This window comes from Egretta garzetta, unplaced genomic scaffold (genome assembly GCF_000687185.1).
Source record: "Egretta garzetta isolate BGI_Z169 unplaced genomic scaffold, ASM68718v1 scaffold230, whole genome shotgun sequence".
NCBI classification, from domain to species: Eukaryota; Metazoa; Chordata; class Aves; order Pelecaniformes; family Ardeidae; genus Egretta; species Egretta garzetta.
The window spans coordinates 1,987,518-1,999,709 of record NW_009258281.1 but is presented as its reverse complement, the minus strand read 5'-3'; the positions used below and the strand labels follow the sequence as shown (position 1 = coordinate 1,999,709).

The following is a 12,192-nucleotide window of genomic DNA, read 5'->3' as shown; positions in this document are numbered from 1 at the left end:
CTGGAGCTAAACAAAAGTAAATGTGGAGGGAGATGTCGAAGGGAAGGAGTAGTTTGATTATTTACAGAAGTCTGTTGTTTGGCTGCACAAGTTTCTGCCCTGTAACATCCGTGTCATACTGCATTTGCCTCAAGTGCATTAAATATATATATATGTGTGGTTCCTGAGGAAGAAAAACAATATATCCAGAATTTCCTCACTGTTGGACTGGCATGCTCTGGAATGATGCACTTGGTACCCCAGAGGTGGGCCCCATCCTCCGCTGATATAAATCCAGCATCACTCCACAGAGGCTAATCGTGCCGAACTGTCCTTTATCACTGAGGTTGCTTTCCCTTTCTCTGTGGTGGGGGGCAGACACATTACTTCTAGTAATGTGATCAGTAGCTGGTACCATCCCACACAGTTTTTCATCCTTCTGGTGACTCGGCAGCAGACTGCATAGCTGGCCTGCTACAGCAAGCCCTTTTGCAGTATCCAACCTTGCATTTGTATCATATGCAACCAATGTTGTGTCCCTTGTAAGTGGATTTGTGCAATTCAGCTCAGATTACAGGTGGTATAAATTAACTTAGTCTAATTCACTTAGTGCAGATTTTCACTCTGGTATCCTTGCTCAAACTTACCCAAGGAAACTCTCCTGCCTCACAACCTGCATTGGAGGGAGGGGATGGACTGTCCGGCTGCATTATGTTGAAGGCACATTGGCACAAAGGCAAAGAGCCAGGGAAAAACACTTCTGAGCTGAACTAAGAGACTAGTCCAGTGAGCCACATCAGGAAACGCGTCTCTCCAATAGCCGAGGGAAAGCTAATTGAGTGATGCAAATGAGACTTGGCACATATGTGCTCTTCCTGCAGCCAGCTGTGTCCAGTCCCTGGCATGCCTGGTGTGAGTTTTACCTGTGCTACAGGATTATTTCCAATTGAAACAAATGGGCTGAGACACTGTCATTGCTTTAAATCTTTCTCTTGTTGAAATACAGTTACCAGAACCAAAAGTAGTTGCCCTGTTCCCAGGCACTGTTGCTGGTTACAAGCTCGCTCTTTGTTTGGTTGAATCCATCCCTTCCTTTTTGTCTCTGGATTGGTTTGGGGGTTCTTTGAAGTAAGGTTCTGGATGCAGTTGGACTAACATCTCTGCCAAGAGTCTTGATTTGGGCCCTGCAGAGCTGTTGCAGAGACTGGTAGCAAGGAGATTCTCTGCCAAGAGGAAATTCGGAACCAGAAGAACTGGAAGTGACAGACAGATGGGGAAGGGGGATCAGAGGCAGGTGGAGGCCTTTGTGAGCAGTTCAACAAGCAACATTCACACACTGCATGCTGCCTTGTATCCTCACCACATGGAATGATTCAAAGGTGAGCAGAAGGCCTCACCAACTTATGCAGGGAATCTCTTTCCACGGGTGAAAGGTTGTATGGAATAACGTTATGGGGGGGAAAACCTTTCTGACGTATAAATGTTTGTCTGCTCTCAGTGGTGTACAGGCAAGGCCAGCCATTTGCAGAGACAGTAGAGACTGGGAAGGGCACCCTCTGCCCCATATAAGTTTGTCCCAGCGAACTTCTTTCCAAAGAAGATCAGACCTGGTGCTGATGAGACCGTATAGCTTTTGTCGTGCTGCAGCAATGTTTCCATTTGACTCTGCCTGTGGGCCCTCTAAGATGGAGAAAGAGTTGTTTCAGGTTATGTGATTCAGCAGCAGGAAAGCAAATGGCCTGAGTTGAATTGGGAAAAGAAAGCCATTTAGAGGCTACTTGCAAGAATATCCAGTAATATAACACACACATCAAACATGTGCCTCTGCTGTTTCTCCTGTGACCTACATATTTTTCATTTTAAGTGGAAACTTACATTGTGGGTTTTTGTTGTTTTCTGACCAATTACCTTCATACCTTCAGTAATGTATTCTTAACTATGACCTTCACCACCATGCACACACACAAACAAAACCACATATGTATACACACACGGAAAGCACAAGTGCCATCCCATGCTGTCAGTCCATGAATACATGATGGTGTATGGAGCAGTGGCAGTGCATTAGGATATGCTGTTACCAGGAAATTCTTTCCCCAGATTTGGCCTTCGCCTGTCCCATGAGAGAAAATTGAGGGGAAGGGCCCTGGAGTGACCCCACTGGCTGTTGATCACACTGACAGCTCATTAAGGAGATGATAGACATTTGAACAGACCATGTCTAGCTGTCTGAAGCAGTGAGGGGTGAGATGTGACTTTAAGGCCAGGGTTATGGACCCAGTCAAGAGCGAGACAGACTTGTAGTAGAGTCCAGTAACACCATCATCCCCAAGAGCACAGCTGAAGCCCAGACTTGGAAGTAACATCTGGGGCATATTCAACTCAAGACACTGGTGGCCTGGGTGCAAGAGAAAACCTCTTTCGGAATTTGCATCTGTTCTTTGACCATCTGCAGTGAGGATTTTTTTGTACATGGCCATGATTATTTTTATCTGTTGCTGATTTTGTGATCCCTGAGAACTGTGGCTGTATGCAAGGAAAATGTATGACAAATACCATTAAATATAGGTAAAGAGGTTGGCAGCTATGGTGGAATTATCACTTAGGCCCAAGCATTGTGGGGACAAAAACCTTGTTGAAAATCAGTAGGACTTGTGGTCCTAAGTCACTTAGGCATCTCTGTAGCAATTGAACCTGCAATTGATTGTATTTGCCATTACTTGGGAGCTCACAGGGATGGGGGAAAAGGAGAGGTAATGGGGTCAAGTTCACTGCTGGGGAAAATCTGATTAAGACCCAGGGAAGATTGGGCCATCTTGCAACAGGCAGAAGTGTGAGTATATTGTCCGACGAGGAACATTTCAATATTGATGAAAGGTTGTAAAGTAGAAGTCAAGTGAGAAAAGAGGAGCATGACAAACCCCTATTTTGCAGTTGAGGGCACAGAGATGGTAAGCTTGCCCAAAGTCTCAAAGAGAGTCTGGCAGAGCAGGGAACTGAACTTAGCCTTCTTAAATCTCAGCTCTTCAAATTAACCTTAATGGAAACAGCAGATCTTCCTTTCAGTGGATACCAAACTACCCAGCCTACTAGCGTGGAAAATGATAGCACCAATCACGTTCTGATAACTTTATACTCTGGAGCTTTGTTTTGGAGGAGAATGTGTCCTTGCTCTGTGGGCATCGAGTGAAAACACCTCCTGGCCTGTGGTTTGGTTGAAAGGGGTAAGTGCAGTCCTGATTATTGCTCTTATCATTCCTGAAGAGACACAGGTTAATAGAGGGGAAAGCAGAAAAAAGTGGGAGGGTGCAGACCCACTTCAGCCCAATGTTTGTAGCCAGGTGCTCTGCTCAGTGGTCTATGGAAGAAGTTTTTTATTGCAAATTCCTTTTCAAAGCTCATGTCCTTGGGTCTGTGAAAGGTGTGCTTCGAAAGCTGCTTGCTGGAAGCATGACTTGATTTCAAAACATGACTATGGTGGAGTAGCCACAGAAATACAGGCGCTGAAATTAAAACCTGGCTCCAGCAGATGACCTGGGAAACAATGCAGGGAAGAAAGATCAAACAGGTCATCAATAACCTGTGCTCTTCCACAGTGGCTGTTGCACACCTGCTCTTCTCAAAAGCAGTGTTTCTGCTGACTTGCATGCTTTTGGGACAGGTCAGAGAGCATAAGTCAGATCTTGTGTGGGTATAAAGCAGAGCAGGTCCAGTGACGCTAAATGAGGCTGCACTGATTTATACTGTTGGAGGAGCTGTCACTGACATATTTGTAGTACTTGCTTTTAACTAACTGAGAAGATTACTTTTGTCTTCTTTGTGAACTGTGGGGCAGGGAAGACTCAGGAACAAATTAGGAATTCAATACCTGAGGAGAATATAAGCAGCTATTCAGCACTGCTGTTTGTGCTTTGTGTGGATCTGACATAAGATACTTTCTATTTGTCTTATAGAGCCGTCGGTAATAATTTCACAGCTGTGTTTTCTTTCAGAGCATCTGTACATTTGTAAAAACACAATATGCATTTTTTCCTTGATACAGAGGATATACAGGCATTGCCTTTTAATTGGGGAATCTCTGTGTCTGGTACGTACAGTACCAAAAGCAGGGAAGTCCGTACCATGGCATCCCAGCAAAGACCTCAAAGCTCTCTTCTACCAGGGGCAGAATATAGACTTTGAGGAAGCATCTATGACCCATTTCTTGGCCATGTTTTGGTGTGACCTGCTGCTTTAGCACATCACTTAGGCGTGAGTCATTTAGGTCTCGGAAGACAGTGTGAGGTTCATGTTACTTAAATCAAGATATCCACAATGAGATTCATTAGCCCAGGGACCTGAATGTTAAAGATGAGAAGTGCTGGAGTGATAGTTGTTCAGTGAGTGAGATTTGTTGGTTAACAGTTCGTGCTTCCCTAAATGCTCCTTTGACAGCTTTTTGTCAGTCATCTCATGAGTTTCTCAGGAGGGGAAAAACGGCAATGATCTGTCTCCTTGAGAAGAGAAGCAGGGAGCAAATTTATACACCAATCTCATTATTTTAATTGTAGCACGTTCAAAATCTTGTAAAACATCAGGAGCAATCAAGGAAGCCACTAGGAGCCTTGAAGCAGAGCGGGACAATGAGGAAAAGAGGAAGAATGTGTCTTTGTACGTAATCCAGCCTGAAATCAAGTAGGCTTTTGAAACCCTCTGGGTCTATGACTACTGAGAAAGGAAGAGTGTTCTCAGGACTGGGCATTAGGCATTTTGGTCCCAGTGCTTCTTGCTTTCAGTCCACTTTCTTCCCACAGGAAAACCATAGTTTGGGTTTAAGTCCACCCCCTTCAGATTTAGGAGGAGCTGAGTTCAAGACTGGTGGGCTGAGCTGGAGTGTACTCATCTTTACAACTCCTGTGTGTGTGTCCAAGCCACATGAACAGCTGCTGGGATAAACCAGAGGTGACCTGCATGGGTGAGCCTGTGGGCTCACGGGGCAAATGTTACTGATGCAATAGCTGTGTCCCAAATGCTCCCAGCTCAAGCTTTGGCCTTCGGTTTGCAAAATACTCCTGATCCTTTTGATCAAGACCCATTAACATGCACCTAAATAATATGCACATGGGCATAAACTTGACAACACACCTAGAATGAAGCAAAGCCTGACTTAGGAGACGAGAAGAAGAGTGCTTCTTCCCATATCGAGCTGGGGCTTTCTGCTAGCACATTTATTTAGCATTACTCCTGAACTGGTGGATCAGATGAAAGCCAGTCAAGTGGAAGAGAGGGTCGTGCTGAAGCGAGCAGGCTCTCCTGATAATTGCAATGCTGCCAGCGTTCCTCCAGTCAGTTAATAGATTTCCCCAGGTCCTCTGTGCCAGGTGAAAATTTCCTCATTAAGGGGAATTTATTCCATTTCCTTTTATTGTTTATTATTGAAGAAGAAGCGAGTGGATGGAGTTCCAAAGATGACAGGGTGGAATTTTAAACAAAAAGCAACAAAAATCAACACTGGAAGCTGAAACAGCAGCACAAGCAAGGTTTGGGAAAGGCTTGTATGGTTTATAAACTGCAAAATGTGCAGGGGACTTTAGCTTTCTGAGGAAGTGAACAGCCACTAAATGATTATGGCAGTGTGCAAAAGTCTAATTGTCTGGTTTTGAAGGTCTAAAACTTCTGACTGTCATTTTGCAAAGGCGAATGTTGGGAAAAAGGAGCATTATAGGAATCTGGAATCATGACCACTTAATCTTCCCTTGTTTCAGAATTGATTATAAACCAGCAAGGGACTTTAATCTTTGGAAGACTTTTTGCTCTGTGTTTGAAGCATAAGTAATGCTCCAGGGGAAAGTGGGAGGCAGTGATGTAGGACTGGGTCATGTGCTTGGGAATAGCCAGAACTGAGATTTCTTTTTTTTTTTTTTGCTTCTCTTTTTAGTGCTGGATTTCTGGTGAGCTCTTGGAAGGGTTATTTGCAGTCAAGCGTTCAAAGAGATCAGCCTGATTCTGTTCTTGCTGGCTTTAGTGTCTCCAGCAAGTCTAAAGGGCTGTCTTTGAGCAAAGGAGGTGGGAACAGAATTAGGTCAATACTGGATCTCAAAAGTCATCATCCCTTAACCTCTGCATGTCTCAGTTTTGCTATCTATAAGATAAGCATCAGCCTGCCTGCTGTTTGCATGCTTTTTTGTATTCTTTCTATGAATCTTGAGATATAAATGCTAAAAATTACCCTTATTAGTAAATGAAAATTATCCAGGTACAAAGATGTGTGTCCAGTATGTGCAGAGAGGCAGCCTGATTTCCATACCAGAGCTGAGGGTTTGCAGCATTCTGATCCGTTTCCCTTTAAAAGTGGTGGAGTAATTCTGTTGGCTTATTCTGCCTGCCCCTTCTTCTGGTTGTGCCTCCAGATCCCTGGGAGCCACCTCAGAGGCTTTTGGCAATTTCTCATCTCATGACTTACTCTGGTTTCAAGTGCTTGGAAAACAGTGCTGCTGGGTGTTTGACTCTTGCCGATTTTCTGTGACAATATTAAATGGCAAAACTGTTACATCCCCAGGGCTGGGTTGTCAATTCTAACCTTTCCTGCCTTGTGGTGCGTTTCCTCCATATTAAGTTGCCTCCATGTCAGTGAGCAACGAGAAAACCCTTCCTGTCTAGGTGCTGCTTGAATAGAGATTCCCACCTCATCTTTCTTATTAGCCACATTGAAAGCTACATCTCTTATCTTTTCTTTATCATGCATTGGGAGTAGCAGAGGAAGAAATGCATGGTTTCATTTCCCCTTTAGGTGCTCTGCTTTTTTCTTACACACTGGTTGTCCTGTACAAAACTGGTTACCTTTTCACATGGATTAGTATGTGTCCTAACCTAATTTAAGCTGCTAGCCCAAGGCAAATGAATCATGTCGCCAAACAATCACTGCTTCTTCTCTACCCACCCTGCTGGGGGAGATGACAATGAATGATATTGTTATAATGAGATACAAAAAGCTGAATTGAAACAAGCTGAAAATGAAGGCAATTTTCTTTCTCTGTCAGTAATCAAATGACAGCCAGCTATGTGTGTTTCAGAGGCAGAAGGGAGAGAGAGCAAGGAAGCGAACTGCACTGGAACAGGCTCATTTTCTTGGGGTCATCAGGTCTGCTTGCTTGTACTTAGGGAATGCTGAATCTAGGAGAGAAATCTAATGTGGTTGCGTTCTTCCTAATAGGTGGCGATGGCTAGCATCTTTTTTGCCAGAGAATTGGCAGATTTTGCTTGCTGTGTTTCCTTCTGTAAAACCATGCCTTCAGTTTTGCCATTCACAGGTCATGCAAGAAGTCCTGTCTCTGAGCTGAGATCAGAAAGTAGAAAGCGCTGAGGAGAAGCAGAGGTTCTTTGCAGTGAAGGAGTTAGTGTGTGGAAACTGCAGGCTTTAATGTAACTACTGCAATGCTGCAAAGTGGGTCTTATTTTGGTGAGTCTTTCTGCACCCAGAACTAAACCCAAAACCTAGGAGGCTCAACCTGCTGGATTAGGCAGGACTGTTTCCTTCTGACACTAGCAAAGAGCAGGACTTGCTGGAATAAGAAGGGTGATGTGGTGGAGGGTTGTGGAGAAGACCAAGGGTATAGGTGGTACTCCTGCCTAGAGTCCTTGAGGGCCGAGCAGGCTGGTTGTTAGGCTGAGACACAGGGCAGAAGTTAGCAGCCACTGTGAGTGTTTCTCTTCTGCAAATAGTCATGAGCTGTCTGCTGCACTCTTGTAGGTAGGTGGAACACTGTGCTCATACTGCAGGGGAAGGAGAGGTGGCACTGGAGAATTCATAGAGGAGAACCCCCTGTCCAGGGATGTGAACCCAAAAGTTTCTGGTCCCCAGTTCTGCTCTCAGAACAGCTGGTTTGACATTTCTGTGACTCTACCTGTTTTATGCTAGCCTGACTTCACCGAGGGCAGTGGAGCTGCTCTGTGCTAGCCTGACTTCACCGAGGGCAGTGGAGCTGCTCTGTGCCTAAGCCAGAGTGGAAAATCCAACCCAATGACTCTCTTTCATGCTTCAGCTTCCTGACACATTCCAATAAAGCGGCCTTACCCCTCTCCTCCCACTCAAATAACATAATGCTATTTATTTAAAAATACCATCAAGCAAAGGACATAATTCAAAAGCTCTGATTTAGGAAAATTGCTTGTTTGTTAATCATTTCCTTTTTCCTGATTCAGAGCTTGCTTGCTCATAAAATATTGATTTATTGGGCAGGCAAGGATGCTCTTGGCAATAAAGATGAAAAGCAGAAGTGCTGATAAAAATACAGAGGCTTTTTTATGTTTTTGCAAAAGCTAAGCTTAGAAAAGGTAGCTTAGTTTCTGCCTGTGTCTTTTTCTGTCAGGGCTATAGGTGGAGTCAAAACAAAATGGAACAAAGATAGTGGGGGAGAGAAAAAAGTGGCGGGAATAAAGGAGGAATGGAGAAGATGAAAAAATCGAAAACAAAAGGGCAAGAAACTGTCGAGCTGCAGAGATGGCCAGGGAAAGCAACGTATTTGAAATAAACAGCAAAACCCAGGACTCTTAAAAAGCAAAAACAAGAGAACAAGAACACATGGAAGTATTGGGAGACCCTGCTTGCAAATGTGAAATCAATAAAGATGCCCCTGCTCTGCCCTGTCTATACCTGTCTCCTCTTTTTCACAATGCAAGAAGCAACACCAATTATATGGAAAATGTATACTTGAAATTCTTGAAGGAAAAACCTGCCTTGCATATGAGCCTCTGAAGGTCACTTCTACTATGTATCTCTGAAGTCAGACACTTTTTCAAAAGAGTGACCATTTCTGAAGGTAGACAGAGCATCCTCCACAACAAAAAAGAAGAGCTTGTTTGGGACAAATTGTAGTGTTTTGAGGCAAGTTGTCACCCAGCTTGGCAAGGTCAGGGGACAGTTATGCCTCTGAACATCTCATCCCAGAGCTTCAGGAATTTCATGCCTTTGTGTGGAGTGGGTGGCTGTAATGAGAGGCAAGAGACGCGAGTATACACATAATTATTGATCCAGCCCAGTCTGGTGGGCCCCATATTTTAAAATTTAGATTTGGAGGAGAAATGTAAGGGAGAGATTGAGTTCAAGTGTGGGCTTGGAGATGTGGGGCTACTGCATCCCAGAAAGGAATCACTGCAGGTCCTTCGTGGAGGCTGTAGTGGTAATGACCATACAGTTGTGGTGGATATGGTGACCTTCTACTAGGCTGGTGGAGAATGCTGCCTGGGAGATGATGGACATCATCATGAGTCACTCATTCCTGTCTCAAAAATGCAAGGGAAGAAAGTGTTTAACTTCCCAGCATCAGTAGTCTGCTTGTAGACTTTACCTTAGAGGTATTTGTGGGGGCATGCGGTGCAAAAAAGATCTTCTGTGTATGAAGATTGCATAGCTTAGCTGGGTTTTCCTCCTTTTCCTGTGTTTGCATGCATGATCCTACAGCAACTCTATGCAATATGGAAGACACAAGCACTCATATATCTTCTAAGTATTCCTGCAAAGCCTCACACAGAGGTGTTTTTCTGATTTAATTCCAGTGAAACAGTTCCGGAAGAGATACTGAGGAGAGCCAAACAGATTGGGTTCTCAGACAAACAGATTGGGAAATGCCTGAGGCTGACTGCAGTCCAGTGCCATCAGCTGAGACTGAGGAAGAACATAGTGCCCTGGGTGAAACAGGTATGTGAGAAACATCGCTGTTTGTGGTGGGGGCTTCCAAGAGTGCAAGGACCTCCATGTCCTTAGAAACAACTGAGGTAAACAAAGTGGAACCCTTGCCTCTGTTAACATCCATGGAAATTTTGACATTGACATCAGAGAACAAATTTCACCCATGTAGCTGTTACTTCTGAACTGCAGGCATCAATGTGATGACATGAACAGCCCCAAGAGACTCAGAATATTCTTGTTCATATTCTGTGTGGCTGAGGGGGAAATGCAGCTACCTGGCTTCAGGAAAAGGCTGAGAATGCTGACCCACCATGGCGTGACCATGAAAAATGTAATATGCCTTTTCTCTTGGTAGTAACTTTTTACAGGGTAATACTTTATTTGAAGTGTCCTATTGTTATGGGTTCATTTGCTATTCACTGTGATAGCACAAGCATAATGAGCTCATCTAGTATTCATGGCAGTGTCATGAGTGCTTTGCTAGGTGTTCTGCTGCTGCATTTAAGGTACGCTGGTATTAAACTGTCACCAGCTGGTTTTTTTGTCCTTAAAGGGAGGGGGGAAAACCCAACCCTAACTACTGAACGTTTCTGAAAGAGCCCATCTGTATCCCCGGGCCCAATTCCAGGTGCCAAATCTCCTTCTGTTCCCCAGCTGCTGTTTTGGTTCTTCTGTCCTCACCTGGACCACAGAAACGTGCCTGGTCTTGCACTGCGTTCTTTCAGCTGCATATGGCACTGTGGTGCTGGATTGATTTGTGTGCCAAGGTACCCTTAATAAGGTCATTCTACTTAGGCCTGCATTTGTGGCTTCAAAGCATATGTTTCTTCTTGAGCCATGAAGTACAAGTTGCTGTATTAGCAACAGTAATGAGCAGCAGACACTTACAAAGTGCTAATGACATAAGGTCACATTCTTCATTATTCCCAAGGATTTGGACAGCCAGTGGGGATTCCTGAAAATATTTGAACATTGGACAGATTTTGTAAGTGGCATAGCATGTAAAAATTCATGTCAGGACTGCTTTAATATTGTTCCTTGTTCAGTATTCTGCGTAGAAATGTTTCAACTGTTCATTCAGGGAACTTCAGCAATCGCTGGTGACCTAGATGGACTAGTTACCATGTACAACATGCAATAAGTAGTTGACACAAATAGTTTGTGAACAGCCTAGTAGGCAAATTATTCTTCTGGACTCTCTGGTGACTAATTACATAAGAAATGGTTGAAAACTACATAGTAGGGGTGGTTGAAAATTACTCTTGCTTTGTGTACCATTTAATTATCAAAGCACAAGTTATAATATAACATAAATACATAGTACTTGCATTGCTGGCTTCCACTCAGGATGATCTCAAAGTGATATTGTGTGCATGTTTGCATTCAGTGTGGGAGTAAGATGTGGTCAAGAGTATAGTGTGAAGATCCCAGACAATGCAGCTAAAGAGGACAGGAGACCCAAAGGAATGGAAATCTGTGTAATTAATGGTGCCAAACTAACTAGAGAATGAGGACCTCAGGTAGAAGCAATGGATGGGGATAGTTCCTGGGCTGTGAAAGTGTTTTATCAAAGACGTGTGGATCTAAAACTGCAGCTTAAAAAGAGGTGGTTGACTCTCCTGTTGACTGAACTGTAAGGTCCGAGGAGAAGGCCAGGCATATACTGCATTGCCAGCATATGACAGTTCAGATCACCTCCTTTTGAGGAAAGACGTGCTGGGAAAATAATAGGACAGAAATAGAAGTAGAAAAGGAAAGAGGAAAAAGAAAAATCCCAAAACACCTGCACATAAGAAAGATCTTGCACCGGCCAAGTCACAATCCCTCTTCTTCTTCCTCATACAGATCGACACACTGGCAGCAGAATACCCAGCGGTATCTAATTACCTCTACATCACATACAACGGGCAGGTAGGCACATTCGGAAACAACAGTCTCATTGCTGTCTAGTTTGATCTCTTTCACCTAAGCTGCATTGTTTCTGGAGACCTTGCAGGTGTCTTGGTCTCTGTAGCAATTATTTTGGATGGTGTTACATATAATCCCCTTACAGTAGGCCTGGAACTTTCTATTGCTCAAATACTGATCCAGTGTGTTTAATGTTAATGCCCTTATGTGTTCTGATCCTGTCCTATATCACCTGTATTTGCATCCTCTGTGCACAAGTCAGGTGCTGGGAATGCAGAACTCGTGTTCCACTCATCTCATCCTAGCTTTCATTTTTATGTGAAACTTAACAGCATCTTGGGCTGCTCGAACAGCCAAATCAGAGGTGCTGTGTCTCCTTTGGCTTGGTGCAGCACCACTAATTTCGGTTGAGTTGCACTTGATTTACACTGCAGTAAATGAGATCAGACTTGAGCCCTGAAGGATCAGACTGTTAGTTTCTGGTGCTCAGCCCATATCTGTTTATTCTGAAAAGCATGGAGTTAGGTGCTGTGGAGTACAGATCCTAATTGACTTTTATCCCTCCCTTCTCAGGAACATGATGTAAAATTTGATGACTGTGGAGTGATGGTGTTGGGCTGCGGACCATATCACATAGG

General features: G+C 44.0%; 1 protein-coding gene across 1 annotated transcript in view; it reads left to right on the top strand.

Annotated features, from left to right (window-relative positions):
* Positions 1-12,192, top strand: part of CPS1 (carbamoyl-phosphate synthase 1) — a 93,678-nt gene that overhangs the window by 47,256 nt on the left and 34,230 nt on the right. Inside the window, exons 22-24 of the mRNA XM_035891962.1 lie at positions 9,514-9,655; positions 11,492-11,557; positions 12,128-12,191. Of these exons, the coding sequence (XP_035747855.1) occupies positions 9,514-9,655; positions 11,492-11,557; positions 12,128-12,191 (272 nt within the window). The remainder of the gene's footprint in view (positions 1-9,513; positions 9,656-11,491; positions 11,558-12,127; position 12,192) is intronic.